The sequence below is a fragment of the Accipiter gentilis genome, chromosome 31 (genome assembly GCF_929443795.1).
Source record: "Accipiter gentilis chromosome 31, bAccGen1.1, whole genome shotgun sequence".
NCBI classification, from domain to species: Eukaryota; Metazoa; Chordata; class Aves; order Accipitriformes; family Accipitridae; genus Astur; species Astur gentilis.
This window is the reverse complement of record NC_064910.1, coordinates 16,806,880-16,824,187: the sequence shown is the minus strand read 5'-3', so window position 1 is coordinate 16,824,187 and position 17,308 is coordinate 16,806,880. Positions and strand designations below refer to the sequence as shown.

The following is a 17,308-nucleotide window of genomic DNA, read 5'->3' as shown; positions in this document are numbered from 1 at the left end:
GGAAACATCCAGACACCTGGGTTGTGTTGCTAGGATCACAGTGAAGGGAATGCAGACTGACACTGTTAACATGTTGGTTAAATGACTGTGCGGACAGTTAGGCAACCAGGGAAATGGTCCTCATCAGGACTCTTCCAGGGTGTAACGTGCTGAAAATACAAGATGAAAGTATGCCCTCCTCCTTTTGTCATGTCTATTCCTTCCATCAGAAGTGCAGATCACAGAGCTGAAGGAGGAGGAGGAGCACAGCGAAGGCTGAGCCAGCCCTGGGTTTGCCGGTGGAGGAGGTGGGTGGCATGCCCGAGTGGGAGGGGATCTCCACGCCGGCTGGCCTCTTCTGTGGACCCCCACCGAGCATGTATGGAGTGACTTATTTGGCAGCTGCTCCATTAAACACTCCTTCATGGAAAGATCCTGATGGGATTGCTAGGTGCTCCTTAAAACACAGGACAACACCCCAAGGGCTCCCGAACCAGGCTTGTAGGTGCTGTCCAATTTGCACGACACATTACGTTTGTGCTTATCTGGTTCCTGCCACCCCCCCCATGAGCCATGGTAACTCACTGGCAGCACCAAAGGAGAAGAGAGGTCCCAGCCTGGTGATACCCTGTCACATATCCTGACACACACGGCTTGCTCCTCTCTCCATCACAAGACCTGGACAGCAGCAAGGGCTGGTAGGACATCCTATCTGGCACGTATTTAAAACCGGCCATCCTGTTTAGAGCAGGAAAGTGGGCCTACAGTCACGCACTGACCTATTTCTCAAGTGAATTTGCAAAATGGGAATTTAACAGCCCAGCCCTTCCACCGGCTGCAGCCACGCAGAAATGTTCAAGCCTTGAACTTTAAAGTTGCGTGTGTCTGTTACAAATACCCACTCCCAAAGCGTGTGTAATGAAGTTCTGCACAGGCACATACTGTTCCACACCCACATCAATTCCAAGAAACATGGGTAGCGAGGGGCTATCACATCTGCCTACTTCTTAAAGCAATGTTATGTGCATGCAGATACAGCCATGTAATGTCATGCTGCAGTTTCCTACGTATTTCCAAAGTCTGGCTGAAAATACAGGCATCAAAAAAAAAAAAATCTGTTCTTGGTCAGTTAAGGCCAAGATCAATCTTCAAAAACAAAGAATTATGGCTACTGGGCAACAAGAGAGAAATCATTGCTATTTGTTCTGCTGTAACAGACTCTAGTTCCAGAAACAATGAAATAAAATTTAACGGCAAAATGAATTTTACTCTTACTCAACAGTGGTACTCCACAAATGCATTTCGTTTATTGAGCAATACTTAACCATAACTGTGGACTAAATGCATATAATACTTGGTTAAAAATCTACAAAGCTACATGCATTTTTCTACTTATTTCCTATACGAACAATTTTGATAGCTACAAAACTAGAACTATCAAGTGGCCAAATGCAGGCAAGAGGCAGAATTTGCAGTCCTCCATCTGTATTTTGTAATTGTACAGAAAACACAAATCCCTCATCTTCCCAAGTCATCTCACAAATTGGTACTACTAAGTTTCACAGAGTACTCCTGCAGCCACAAGGAGCTACGAGGTGCACAGCTAGCTGCTCCACAAGTCATAAATGGGTAAGACCAGATCCCCTTGGTAAGTTACACAAAACCCACTACAGAAAGGTCACTGGTGGCGTTGAGCATGTTTCCGCTCAGAACATGATGAAATTTCAGTGATCTTCCACCTGAATGTTGTAAATAACTGTCAGATTTCTATTCCTGGATTTCTGCTCAGTTCTCAGGTCTCTGAGACAGTACTGTACAATCTTGGAGCCCTCGGGACATTCATTAAAAACTCTCCTTCTGCTGCGCTTCAACTGAATGGCTGGCTGTCTTCATGAAGTGCCATGCAAATTAAGATTACCCTACCTAACTTTCCATGCCTAGGTGTTTATAGTTCACGTATCATGACATTCAATTCCCTTATTAGGATTCTGCACAGTAAATTTCAGCATTCAGACTACACTGCTGATGGCAAGTCTGTTTGCTCTCACTTTTTCCCTCTCCTGTAACAAGGGACTCCTCAGCATCGCAAAACCAGCTTGCAGTTTGGCCACGTAAAAGCACCAAAATGAAATGCTATAGAAAGGAAAAGAAAACACGCCCACTCACATGTGTACACAAAGTCCATGGCTACTCCCTCCCTTGCCCACCCACTGCCACTGCCACTAACAGATGATTCAAGCAGCCAACAGGACAACCTCACATAACTTCTTAGGGTGGCTCTCAAAGCCCATATAACCCCATCCTCCCTGTAACATTAATAAACCACAAATGAAAGCGTCATCTACGTGTCAATTTTTAACAGTTAACGTGTCTCATGAATTCATAGTGAAAAACTAATGAAAACTTTAATGGATTTGTGGTGTATACTTACGTCTAGCATGTGGAAAGGAATGGACATTATATTTAATAATTAGAAGAGGATTTAAGTTAGAAGTGTATGCAGAACAGTTCAATTACAGAATATGGTAACCACCTCTGTATCAACACTCATATGAACACTCAGAGCAATTTTACATGTGTACGTATAGACAGGTACACGTCTTTTTCCAAACCAAGAGAAATTCACATACAATTCCTGTAAGAAATGTCCTAAGCACAGTTTCCTTTCCATTTCCCTAAGAAAGGAAGCTACTCAAGAAACAACTCAGTACTACACTGAAGAACTAGCAAGTAATTAAGATGTGTTGTTTTGACAAATGCACTTGAGAAAGCAACATGAAGCCTCCTGAGTCCTCTTTTAATCCAAGACGAAAAGTATACCACACTTGTTCAACCATCAATATATGTAAGCCACTTAAACATCATGTTTGTTGTTGAGCCAATTGCACGGTCCTGATTTGGTTTAGACCACAACTATACAACGTTTCCAAAAAATACAGCAAAGCATGCATGCTGAAGCCAGCTCATTTATGCTGAGTACTTGGTACTGCAGGCACTTTTATTTAGAGACCAATGTTATTTTCCCTACACAAGTCAAGCATCAGATTCTTTAAAAATAGTGGGTAAAAATAATTTTGTGGAAGCCAGCTACCACTGCTGAACACCACCAGCCCCTTGAGAAACTTTTGCCACAGTCAACAAGTTAATTGCTGTGAATGAAACACATTACTCACTATGGCAAAACTTTTTCACTTAGACTTGGCTGTAAGTACATTAGACTTCTAAACCGAAAATAGCATGCCCTTACTCCTTCCCAGGTACAGAAATAGTTAGATCAATACAAGATCAGGATGTGGCATTATTGCATGAAGGAGTGACCCACATGGAGGAATTTCACATTGACATGCTTCTCAGCAGTGACAAATAAAACCTGTTTTTTTCTGGATTAATTCTACTGACATTAATAGGAAGGAAGTTCTCTGCTTTCCAGAAGTATTTTGTGAAAAAGTAATTTTTCCACATCCTGACAGTTTTTTAAAAGTTTGTTCTTCACCTCTGGATCAGTCTAGAAATAGATACCACAAACAACCCTAGGGAAAAAAGTTTTCAACATAAAATCTAGATGTTGGCTTCCCAAGCGAACTTTCACAGAAAGCAAGGACAAACATGATTAAAACAAAGACTCTTTTAACCTTCAGCACTGGGTTGTGGAACTTCAAACCATTGGTCTATTTCATGCTTCAGATTATTGCACTGACACCCTCAGGGAATAAAATGTTAAATCCAACACTAGAGAGAAGTATCACAGTGCTAGACAAAGGACACAGGGCAGGCAGGCAAAAAGATGCTAAGACAACTTGCAGATCAGTTCTTCATCTTATATGTAACTCAGTGAAAGGGAATTGTGGGACTCTCCCCAGTCTCCCCAGAGAACAGTAAGGGTGGATCTAAAGACGACTGAAATAGTCTAAAAATGCTAAGGCAGCCATTTCAAGATTGCTGTAATTAATTAAAGTGCAGACTGCCTCTGAAAAGTGGTGGTCCTATCCAGCTGAAAACCTACTTCCCCAAGTAATTTTGCAGTCAGATCAGTTCCCTGATCCAATTCAATCCAGACCTGCAGGAGTGCTCTCACAAAGACTAAACAACTGGTTTGCTTAAAGACAGGACTGTTTAAAGCACTCATAAAAATTCAGCCTAAGATTTAGGGCAAACAAAACAAAACAATACTGTTGTTCAAACCATAACTTCTGAAAGAAAGCATGCAACAAGGCTTTTATAAAACCTGCATCATTTGAACTTCCAACAGGAAAAGAAAAGCTATTTCAGCACACAGACAGCAGTGCATGAGAACAAGCTGGCCAAGAATAAAATGAGACTGGACGTTAAAAGGTTTCTGACCGTCAAAGGACTGATGTCCTAAGGCAACTTTCCAAGAGAAAGAGCAAAGTTGAAAAACCACAGACAAAAGCCCTAGCTAATTTCATTCAGTAAGTTTTATGAAATTTTATCTAATATTATGCAGGCTTGTCAATGACCCAAAAGGCTCTTGCCTCTTTGGGGAGCTATGGAAGTCTTCATGAACTTAAGACAAAAATATTGTTAGGGAAAACAGCTGCTATTTCAGCCTCTTGGCTACAACAGCTAGGTTGCTTTTGCCCATTGCACATGTGCTAGGGGAGTCAAAAAAGGAGGGATGAGAAAGGACTGATGAAAATCCATCAGCTTTGCACCAAACTGCACACAGGCATGCATAGCAATGGGGCTCTGTTGCCTGCAGAGAACAGCCGCAAATCCCCAGCAGCAAATCAGTGCTTGATTAGCTGTGTGAAGGTTCTCCAAAATCACATGTGTGAAGTGAAGAACTTGTGAATGACAAGAATGGCATAGCTGTGTCTCTTAGGAGGGTTATTTCAGCATCAAACATTCTGCCATTTCCAAAGATAGATCAGAATTCACAGATTCTGAGCAAGTTACTGTCATAAAACTGAAAAGCACCAGGAAAGAGAGAATCTTTCCACTTGGTCTAAAGCTTTTTGTAGTAATTAAGACTTGCTGTCTTGGCAGATTCTTCAATGTCTATAAAACTTCTCAACCCTGAAGCTCTCCCTTTCTGTGACAGAAACAGCTGATGTAACCACTGCTAACAAAAGTGCTTTTACTGGAATAGCCAGTGCAAGTTGAAACAGCTGAATATCAACATGATTTATAATAGTTGTGAACCCATTTTATTTTGCATTTATTAGCTTTAGTGCTACAAAAATTTTGGAAGAGTTTCCAGAAGTAGCTATTGGTGAGGATAAAAACTATCACCTGTGGAAGAGATTCAGGTTCCCATAATTCTTTCTGTCAAAAAAACCTTCTTAAACCAAAAGGTGAAAAGCATGCTTTCGTACCTCTTACCTAACAGTGCTATTTCACAAAAGACAGTCCTCATTTAAGACAGCCTCAAACTATGCTTTTATTTATAGACTGGATCATCATACCTGTCAAACCCCAATTCTCACCCTTTCTGTGTTGCAACAAAATTCTTTTTTTTATTCTAACAGACACACCCAAAATTCTCACATGAAAGACTGGTTGGTATAATTTGATAAAAGTAATTCATTAGAAAATACTGATTTATCAGAGTAGGAAATCTATGAGAAAGATTTTGTTGTTCAAATTTCCTGGTTTGACTTTTCTTCAGAAGTTACAAGATTTAACGTACTTTAACAGCTGTTCACTTTTGTCAAAATTATTTTATGAAATTTACTTTTAATTCAAGTTAGCAAAAAAAAGTGTGTACTTAAAAGTTGTAAGTCAAAATGACGAAACAAGAAGTTTCCATGCAGAAAACGTGTTCTGTTTTGATAAACCATTTCAGTTTTTCCCCTTCGCTAATAACTAACTGAAAGTACTCTTTACCCAAACCACATCAGAAATGCTTGAGACCTCAAATATCCTCAAAAAGTGGGAAAAAGCTTTTCCAAAAGCTTCCCATGTAACCCATTCCTCACAGCCCAACTGGCCTGCACAGCAAATGCACTAAAAAGCATTGCCCATGTCTGCTCACCAAAGGCGGGGAAGCAGGGCTGGCTGGACAGCCTGCTTCAGGCCCTGCACTTCAGGAGGACAGAAAGAACAGAGTCCCGACTCATCACATCACAACAGTATTCACAGAACATACTGCCTCAGTTTTTGCTCTGATCAGTAGGCAACCTCTCCCCACGTCTTCTTCCATAAAGAGTCTGTGTTCAAGGAGGAGGTAACACCGCATAATGTGCGCATTAATAACTCTGAATGAAAAGATTATCTTGCCAAGTCTTGGCAAATTTAGTTGCCCAGTAGCTTATAGCCTGAAATACACTTGGTTTTCCAGCTGAACGACACAAGCTTACCTTTTTACGACAAGCTTCAGGGTCTTGTGTGAACCTTTCACCAGACAGATTGCTTCTTGTCGGAAGCCGGACAGGCCCACGTCGTTGATGCCAACAATTTCATCCCCAGCCAGTAACTTGTCCACAGCTGCAGCTTTGCTCCCATCTTCAATCTGAAGAAAAGCATATGAAACGGTTGAATTATTGAGGTTGCGTAGTGCCACCTTTACAATAAGTTAATGAGCTTTCAATATTGGCTTCATATAATAATTAATACAATAATTAAGTGCTTAAAGTAATTTAAAAAAAATTCAAAAATGCTACAAAGAAAGAGCAATGATACACAATTAGAATAGGAAAGAAAAGGAAGGGGGGAAACCTCAGAGAAAACTAGAAAGCTTCATAGAAATTTAGGAGTCAAAAGCATCAGTAATCTTGAGCTCCATTCAATAATGTACAGGTAATCCTACTTGCAAATAGAGTTTTGGGCAGGCATCTTAAAATCTGGTTCTCTACAGAAGGTTAACAGAAACATTAACCACACAGTCAATAACATTAACCACACAGTCAACTCCAAAAATCTGGCATGCAATGAAACCCCCAAATACTGCTTTATAAGCAGGTCTAGGAAATAAAGTGATTTTCATCAGGCACATAACGTTTAGGAAAATATCTGACAATTTACAATCCATACAGCTAACAGCTCTGGCTGGAAGAAGAGATCATGGTCTGAGATCCAAGGAAGAAAAACAACACGTCACACTACTGAAGAACACAGCAACACTAAGGGAAATTCACTGGAAGATTGTTTTGCTGCCACAGGCATCTCTCACATGCATTGAATTTTTACACAACTATTCATAACATGTGGCGAAACACACACAAGATAAATTAAAGAGTCAGGTTTTGGCAATTCCCACCCCAATGAAGGAAGAAAAAAAAACACATTATGAGTTACTCATTTTCAAATTTAAAACAAATCTCAAAACCTTGATCAGCCAGACTAGCAAGTACCAACAGTTTGAACTGATTTCAAATCAGGTTATGCAGGTAGAAAATTAGAAAGGCCAAAGCCCAACTAGAACTTAAACTGGCTACTGCCATAAAAAGACAGCTAAAAATGTTTCTATTAATACATTAACAACAAAAGGAGGGCTAAGGAGAGTCTCCATCCTTTACTGGATGCAGGGGGAAACACAGTGACAAAGGATGAGGAAAAAGGTTGAGGTACTTAATGCCTTCTTTGCCTCAGTCTTTAGTAGTAAGACTGATTGTTCTCAGGGTACCCAGCCCCCTGAGCTGGAAGACAGGGATGGGGAGCAGAACGAAGCCCCCATAATCCAAGGGGAAACGGTTAGTGACCAGCTACACCACTTAGACACACAGGTCTGTGGGACCAGATGGGATCCACCCAAGGGTACCGAGGGATCTGGCAGAAGTGCTCACAAAGCTACTTTCCATCATTTATCAGCACTCCTGGCTACCCGGGGAGGTCCCAGTTGACTGGAGGTTAGCAAATGTAACGCTCGACTACAAGAAGGGCTGGAAGGAGGATCTGGGGAACTAGAGACCTGTCAGCCTGACCTTGGTGCCGGGGAAGGTTATGGAGCAGGTCATCCTGAGAGCCATCACACGGCACGTACAGGACAACCAGGGGATCAGGCCCAGTCAGTATGGGTTTATGAAGGCAGGTCCTGCTTGACCAACCTGATCTCCTTCTATGACAGGACGACCCGCTTAGCAGATGAGGGAAAGGCTGTGGATGTTATTTACCTGGACTTCAGTAAAGCTTTTGACACTGCTTCCCACAGCATTCTCCTGTCCTGGTTTTGGCTGGGATAGAGTTAATTTTCTTCCTAGTAGCTGGTACAGTGTTATGTTTTGGATTTAGTATGAGAATAAATATTCTCATGCAGGGTGGGGTGGATCACTGCTCAGAAACTAACTGGGCATTGGTCAGCGAGTGGTGAGCAACTGCATTCTGCATCACTTGTATATTCTATTTCTATTATTATTATTATTACTACTATTATTATTATCATTATTTTCTTCCTTTCTGTCATATTAAACTGTCTTTATCTCAAAGCACAAGTTTTACCTTCTTTCAATTCTCTCCCCCACCCACTGCGGGGGGAGAGTGAGCAAGTAGCTGTGTCATGGCAGCTGGAGTTAAAACACGACATATCTTCATCAATGATCTGGACAAGGGGATCAAGCGCACACTCAGTAGCTTTGCAGACACCACATTGGGCTGGAGTGTTGATCTGCTCGAGGGCAGGAAGGCTCTACAGAGGGGTCTGGACAGGCTGGATTGATGGGCCGAGGCCAACTGTATGAGGTTCAACAAGGCCAAGTGCCGGGTCCTGTACTTGGGTCACAGCAACCCCACGCAGCGCTACAGGCTGGGGGAAGGGGGGCTGGAAAGCTGCCTGGCAGAAAAAGACCTGGGGGTGCTGGTCGACAGCCGGCTGAATACGAGCCAGCAGTGTGCCCGGGTGGCCAAGAAGGCCAACGGCATCCTGGCCTGTATCAGAAATGTTGTGGCCAGCAGGAGCAGGGAGGTGACCGTCCCCCTGTACTTGGGCACTGGTGAGGCCGCACCTCGAGTCCTGTGTTCAGTTTTGGGCCCCTCACTGCAGGAAAGACATGGAGGTGCTGGAGCGTGTCCAGAGAAGGGCAACCGAGCTGGTGAGGGGCCTGGAGCACAAGTCTGATGAGGAGCGGCTGAGGGAACTGGGGCTGTTTGGTCTGGAGAAATGGAGGCTGAGGGGAGACCTGATCGCTCTCTGTATACAACTGCCTGAAGGGGGGTTGTAGTGAGGTGGGTGCTGGTTTCTTCTGTCAGGTGGCCAGAGATAGGACGAGAGGAAATGGCCTCAAGTTGTGCTGGGGGGTGGTGGGGGGGTGGTGTCTAGATTGGATATCAGGAAAAATTTCTTCATGGGAATGGTTGTCAAGCATTGGAACAGGCTGCCCAGGAAAGTGGTTGAGTCACCATCCCCGGAGGTATTTAAAAGACACTGTAGATGTGGCGCTTAGGGACATGGTTTAGTGGTGGACTTGGCAGTGCTAGGTTAACAGTTGGACTCGATGATCTTAAAGGTCTTTTCCAACCTAAATGATTCTATGCTTCCATGAGTCTAAATATAGCTGTAGGTGTTGAACACTTTGCAATTCAGGCCCTCAGCTTTCTCAGTTTCTTCCCATGTCTTTTGCTGTCAACACAGCCTCCAAGTTCTGAGTTGCTTGGGCTCATGATGTGCGCATTTAATTTTATTCCTCCCTCACTTACTCACAATCCGAATCCCACCTCTTCTTGTAGATTTGACATTTTGTCTTCAAAGCAAAGACTTTCATTTATGTCTTCATTATATTTTGCGTTGACTACAGTATCTCCCAGTCCCACATTATTAAATGCCAGTGAACCTACAAAGAATAATTCCTTGTAATTGCCCCAACTGCAGGAATGGTCATAAAGAACTGCCATCTTCTGAGGCATCAAAGTCAATCAACAATGAGATAAATTCAGAGGAAACCCAACTTCATGAATTCTGAAGCTCACAGTACAGGTTTTAGGAACACTCCAGCAACAACAGTATAAGTTAAATAACCTAATAAAAAAAGCAATATCTCTTGATGAAAGTACATTAGGATGATCTCATACACCACAGCAGTCTCACTGCAGGCACATAAAAGCTCTCTTTATATAAGTTCAGGATAAATGTTCTTAAAAATCTTCAGACCTGTAAATCTAAGCCAAAAAGAATGCAATGAAAAATGCTTAGTCTTATATCCCATTCTAAAAAGCTCATTATTAATACTAATCAAGCAAATTTATTTCCAGAACTTATCTTAATAAAGCCACAGATAATTAAAGACAGAGCAAGTTTCTGTATCCCCATACGTCTCGTTCTTAAGCTATGACCTGCCCTCTGACCTTCTTTCATATCTTCTGAACATCAAGAATTTACTAGAATACCTAATTATCACTGCAAATATTCAGTAAAGTTGAAAACAAGGGTGTAGCAGTGGAAATTGCTTATATGCAAGGAAAGATTTCAGTTCAGGGATGTCAGGTACAGAGTGGCTGCCATACGAGGGACCCTAAAGTCCGGCAGAGCTGAACAAAAGAACAGGCAGCCTGGGACTCATGTATCTCAAGCCTCCTAACAGGCAATTCCAAGTCTTTCAAGTGTTCAGATGCATTTTTTGGTTACTACTAAATAAACTGCATTTTGAGGTGTGAACCCCAGCAGATTAGAAAAGCAGCGCAAAAACATTAATGGAAGTCTGAGTTCAATCACTAGAACTGTAGGGAGAAGGTCAAATGGGGGGGGGGAGGGGGGAGTGGAGAAAAAAAAATCTTGTAAGAGGACACATTTTTAAACTCCAACATGTGGATGCCAATCCTTATGCCCTGAGCAAGGCATGAACCTAATGACAAGGAGAGTGAGAAGGCCCTGGGCCCTGCCACCTGGGCCTGAAGACCTCAACAGGGTCTTTTTTTGTCTTTTTTAAAAAAAAGAAAGAAAAAAAAGGGGGCAAAAATCTGTATCCTAGGGTTTCAAGGAATGTTCATTGTTCTCAGCAAGCATGTTTGTTTTTTCTTCAGGCTGGCAATGCACTGACGGCAGGGAGTATTCAGTTACCCCCTCTGAGTTTTCATTTCAGCAGGGAGACTACACATTCCACACAGTGCAAGCTTTCCAAAGAGACTCTGGCTGTCCAAAACAACATTAATCAAAAACCCTCAAAAAAAATTTTTAAAAACCAAAACCTGAGCACAAAGCTGAAACTGTCTTAGTGAAAAATAGAAGTGGCTTTCTTTAATATGTTGTCTCCAGATCAGCTGCAGCTAGGGAAAATAAAAAGTACATATCCATTCACAGTAGAAGTCTCCTTGAGCTGAACAAATTTAAACATAAACCTTTCGTAGTCAGATCCCTGAACGGCTGTATGAATGCAATTCCACTTGAAAATGCACTTTTAAGTGGAAATGAGAAAGTTAGCTAGACAGGAAAAATACAATGTCTTCACTTACACCAGAAGTCCTTTAGTCATAATGACTAAACAAAAGCATTGGGCTTTGCGTACATCTAAAGAAATGCTGCAAAAAAAAAAAATCCACGAGGAAAAGACCTCTTAAAAAATATTGCCCTACTAAACTGCCTCCTCTGCTCAAACTTGAGACAGTGCCATTCCAGCTTCTCCTTCAGGTTTTCTGTTTTTCTGCTTACTAGTCTTACAATTTATTTTTTTTTTTATCTACCCATTGAGAAACTTTCCATCTCATCAGACCTTCTCTAGAAGTGTAAATCCCAACCAAAACACATGAACATTTTAGAACTAGCAAATACACTTGAAAATTTCGCAACTATTTTTCACACCTCAAACATTAATGTATTTTACTCACCCATCTACAGAATCAGCTACGCTATGCTGTGTTCAGGATTTAAGCCCAAGTTTTAAGATTTAAGCCCACATTATTTATCTAACTAGCATCCATTTTTTTCTGAATTTCAGGTGCCCAGAAAAACTAGGCCAATAGCTGAAAATAAAGCCTTGAAAATACAGAGGGAGGTTTTAAGACGAAGTCTTTCAAGACAGTCATAGAATCATAGAATCGTTTAGGTTGGAAAAGACCTTTAAGATCATCGAGTCCAACTGTTAACCTAGCACTGCCAAGTCCACCACTAAACCATGTCCCTAAGCGCCACATCTACAGTGTCTTTTAAATACCTCCGGGGATGGTGACTCAACCACTTTCCTGTGCAGCCTGTTCCAATGCCTGACAACTGTTTCCATGAAGAAATTTTTCCTGATAACCAATCTAAACCTCCTCTGGCACAACTTGAGGCCATTTCCTCTCGTCCTATCCCTAATTACTTGATAGAAGAGACCAGCACCCACCTCACTACAACCTCTTTCAGGTAGTTGTAGAGGTAGATAGAAGAGACCAGCACCCCCAGGTCCTTTTCCATCAGGCAGCTTTCCAGCCCCCCTTCCCCCAGCCTGTAGCGCTGCGTGGGGTTGTTGTGACCCAAGTGCAGGACCCGGCACTTGGCCTTGTTGAACCTCACACAATTGGCCTCGGCCCATCGATCCAGCCTGTCCAGACCCCTCTGTAGAGCCTTCCTGCCCTCCAGCAGATCAACACTCCAGCCCAACTTGGTGTCATCTGCACTGAGGGTGCACTCGATCCCCTTGTCCAGATCATTGATAAAGAGCACTGGCCCCAAAACTGAGCCCTGGGGAACACCACTTGTGACCAGCCACCAACTGGATTAAACTCTGCTCACCACAACTCTCCATGCTGAGCCACTCAGCCAGTTTTTTACCCAGCGAAGAGTCAACAAGAAGAGATCTCCCTCAGTCACTGTCAGCAGGCAGATGCGACTGGATGTAAACCGAACAACCCCTCTGCTCAGTCTGGAGTACCTGCAGGAACTGAATGCCCATAAAGTATACATCTTAAAATTTTTATAGCAATAGCAGGAAACAAAAGACACACAAAAAAACCCCAATCAACACCTTATTTTCTTATAAATAATGGACATAAGCCTTCAAAAAACAGGTATAGTTACACTGCCTATGTTGGATGAGTAAAGAGTTCTAGAAACGCCCTCAAACCATGCTTTCAATACGTATTAAAAAAAAAAAAATCATACCCTCTTACTATGCTGAATTAACAACAGTAAACACCATGACTTCCTATCCTTAGCAGGGATGTTGATATTGATACCAAAAAAAGTGTTTTCAAAAGGAGATGAAAAGGATGTTTGTTGACAAAAAGCCTCTCCTTGGACAGCATCGAACTCTCACCCTGCTGTCCCTGATGACCTCCCTATAACCAAGAGCAAAGGCAAACTTTGGGATCCCTGCATCAGGGAGGATTGGAACTGCAGACTTCTGCCATCATAACGGTATCTACATTAATTGTCATATCTTCCAAAATTTATTTTTGCTTATAAAATACCATATCCACAAAACAGGAAGAGACACCAGTACAAGATGTAGATAATAAAAAAAAAAGTGATTGAAAAAACAACACACGTAACTGGTATGTGAAATTCTTCCTGTGAGAAGGAGAGAGTGTCTTGAAATGGGGGAAGAGCTGAGCCATGGAGAAAAGTCTAACAGCTAGATACACAAACACATTCAAAGGACACTTACAAGTTTATTTCCACTGTTGGCAATACACACAAAAGAGAAAATAATGGCCTGTATTTGCAGCTTTAAAATGCTGCAGTGTTGATGGTAAGCACCACTTCTAGAATGTGACCCCTTCACTTCTGTGTTTATCAGATCTGACGCTTTACTTAAAATACCCACATTCCTCTATAGGCACCTGTATAAACAAGCAGGAGACAGGTTGGGGAAATGCCATGTCACACAAGATCTAGTTTTGTTTACAATGACGACAGTTTCTTGTCCATGCTCTCTTTGGACAGGGTGGGAGACGGGATGGAAACCCAAACCCAGGGACAAACACAGGAAAAAACAGCACCATTTATCAGCATTCTGCTATAGGCCATGATAAACTATTTTATCATAATTCACTTGTCGTACAGCCAAGAAATGATTCTGTGGTTGTTTATCTTATGAGCATCTAATACGGATTTTTTTCAAAAACCTAACGATCTTTGTATGAGATCTTCAGAACAAGTTAAACGTAGGAAGTGTTAATTATTTTGATTTGCACAGAGTTAAACAAAGGAGAAATAGGTTTACAGTTCAAGCCTGCCATTTGTGTAACTTTCAGGAATCAACATGAAAGTAACAGAACTGACCTAAGTCCAGCTACATGTTCTGTAAATGCGGTCTTGAGCGGCAAGGGCTGCATTCACCAGCAAGATTCACGGGTCAGACTGAGGCAGGATAAAACGGGTGCAAACTGCAACAGGACCAGACTGGTACAGAGAATGGGTGTGTATACAGCAGGCATCTCGCACAGGCATGCATGCGCTAGAAGCTGGGCAAGGCTAACGCATTTGATTTTACATTCTTTCACATCCTTTCTCTCCCACTTGTGATTTAGTACTTGGACATTAAAGAGACTGCTCGAAGGACACCTGGCAGGGAACTAACTCTAGCCCTCTTTTACAGACGGGCTCAGAAGCATATAGGAAAACAAGGCCCAAAACGATGCAGGATGTCTGCAGCAACGCAAGGAATTCCACACAAACCTTCAAGTCACTGGAGGGTACCCGTAACCCCGAACCACCTCTCCCCACAGACTGCGGGTCCAACAACCAGCATTAACCACGCAATGCAAACTTTAAGGAACATCATACAGGAAAAAAAAAATAAAAAAAAAATAAAGAAAGCTTAACGATGGATGTGCTACCAACTTGCAAAATCTGGGCCTACACAATACTATGCAATACTATTAACTTGGCAATTGCTGCACTTTGATCAGGTAAGTGTCTGCTGCATTTGGTGACACTCTACCTTAACAGAGAAGCCAGAACTTCCCTCCTGCCTGGTATCATCGTTTCACACCCCACCAGCCATTGCCCATACTTGCTCTTCCCCAGATTATGTTTAAACACCACAGCAAACAGCACTAAATTTTAGGAGCATTTATTCCAGGGCAATGGATTTCCCTAACAGCAGTTTCTTTCTTCCCTAGACCTGACGGCAATGGCTCAGGGTCACCATCACAAAACGGTCAGGCTGGCAGGAGCGCTGCCTTCTGTTAAAAGGTGGTTCTTAAAAATCAATTTGGAAACATTTTTTTAAAGGGTAGAGTTCAGTAATAGGACACAGTCTATCACGGCCCTTTCCAATTGCTCTTTATTTGCTGTATTTAAACATTTGGATATTTGCCCAGCAATCTTTTTGGGTCTTGTTTTAAAGAAAGCACCATATTTTGAAAAGCTGTCACTTGGTACAGTTCTTTAAGTATTTATTCAATTTTTATAATTGTGTCCGCTCCACTGTTTTGATTAAGGGCTTGCTGTCACTTCCACTAGAACAGGCCATTTTTGTGGGGGATTTATTGCAGCTGTAAAAACTGACTCCAGGCTGAAACCTAACTTCAGAGTTCCTCAAACCAGAAGTGTTTAAAGAGTATGGTAGAGCACTCACCATTTCCCTTGTTAAAAATTAATACGTATACATAAACTGATTAATACTTTATTCCAACCTACATTCAAAACAATACCTACCATTTGCCTGTGAGAAGACTTTTCTGATTACAAATCACCTGTTACTATTTCTAAGAGGACGCTGTTATTACATCTTAATCTATTTAAATCACAGGGCCATTACAAGCTCTGCAAATTGAGGACCAATTAAAGTATTTAAAGTAAAAATTTAATGAATCTTTGCCCCAAGAAACTAATGATAACAATTTCCAGATGAAAAGCGTTAGGAAGAGAGATTTCATGTAGATTCTAAAAACTGAACGACAGATGTTTATTTTTAAAGTTTTTTTCAAAGTGATTCCATTGTTTCAGCAATAGAAGTTGGAAATATTTCATCACTGCCAAACACTTGTACTAGAATTAAAAAAAAATTAAACTAAAAACCACCTTGATACTTTGAAAGCACAGAGCTAATGTATCAGGAAAAGGAAGGTGGGGCTGCTTAGCGTCAGGGATGGTTTTTTTGCTATTAGTACGCAAGCTTTGCTAAACACATTTTACAGCTTCTAAATAAAATTTGCTTTTTCCAACTCAGTGAGATTTACCACAATAGCACTTAGAAGCAGATCCAGGCCTTTTCAGGCCGCATAACTCACACCAGCAGGCCTGCGTATATCCCACCTCCACAGAGCAACTAAACAGGTACGAATTGTAGTCTTTGGAGATCTTCCTATGCAAGAGCCCCTCCAGGGCAGCCCAAGTCCGGCAGGGAAGGTTCCCAGCCGTTACAGTCCTGATCACCTCAGGCTGGCACCCAGGCAAGAGCAAAGCAAAAATGGACCCTTACCTGGAGTAAGAATAAGGCCAAGACAAGAGTGGAAAAGATTCTGGAAGCAGGGGCGGAGGAAGAAGCCTGCTGTTGGTGCTGATCCGCAACCTGGAGAACCCCAGTCCCCCTCCTCCCTCACACCAACGTTAACGTTTGCAAAGCAGAGCTCAAGTTTTGATTTTTTTCTAGCACCTCATCAACATCTAGACACCCTCCTACTGCGGTTATTTAGTATAGCATTTGTCCAGACAAGCTGGACATGTCTTACAAGAATTACTGAGAAATAACTCCCATTTACTTTTAGCCAAGAGTTTGTTTTTGCATTTCACAGAAGCTAACAGCATCCAACCCAAGGGAACCCATCTGAACTCATGGATAGCTCACACTGTTCTTAAACACACCTTCCTATCTTTTTTCCAAACTGGCAAAATAACCTGTATAAGAAAGGAGCACATACCTGTGCTACGAAAAAAATAGCCAGAAGGCCAAAAGAGAACTTCTTTCTCTATATGCAGTTTACTTATTCTAAGAAACCTCCTACCAGAGAGGTTTGAAGGGGTTAGCTTATCCATATTTACTTGTGCAAGTTTACTTATGGATTATTATTATATATATATAGGTTGTTTATATATGTAATCTGTGCAGTTAACATTAAGCATTTTTATAGGTCTACATTTTTGTACTTTCAGCTACTATGAACAACGATAAGAATGGTTAAAAAAGAGGTTATGCATAGAAACAACTCACATTTTATCTTTTCAAACTGATAACAGGAACAGACTTCCAAGAGGAAAAATACAACCTGACAAAGTAATCTTTATGATCATAAGGTTCAAAGCTTTTTACTTTGCAACTACCATACACTTCCAATGAGGTTGGCTTATCTTTCTGCCTTCCTGTTCAACCCAGGAAAATAACGTCACAGCTTGCCAATGTGCCCTTGACAATAACATACTGAATGCAATCCAACAGCCTGTAAAAACCACTGCATAACTAGTGAAAAGGTAGGATGTACTGACAAATCAAAGGAAAAAAAATATTGGCATGTATGTATGGTCATGTAGGTACAGTTATGCATCAATTACAAAGGAAAAGTCCGGTTTCGTCAACTT

The 17,308-nt window shown here is 41.7% G+C and overlaps 1 protein-coding gene across 5 annotated transcripts in view; it reads right to left on the bottom strand.

The window, feature by feature from the left end:
* SHROOM2 (shroom family member 2) overlaps positions 1–17,308 on the bottom strand; it is a 131,511-nt gene that overhangs the window by 71,321 nt on the left and 42,882 nt on the right. For all 5 annotated transcript variants that reach the window (XM_049834069.1, XM_049834070.1, XM_049834071.1 and 2 more), the window contains exon 2: positions 6,300–6,451. In XM_049834069.1, coding sequence (XP_049690026.1) covers positions 6,300–6,451 — 152 coding nt within the window. The remainder of the gene's footprint in view (positions 1–6,299; positions 6,452–17,308) is intronic.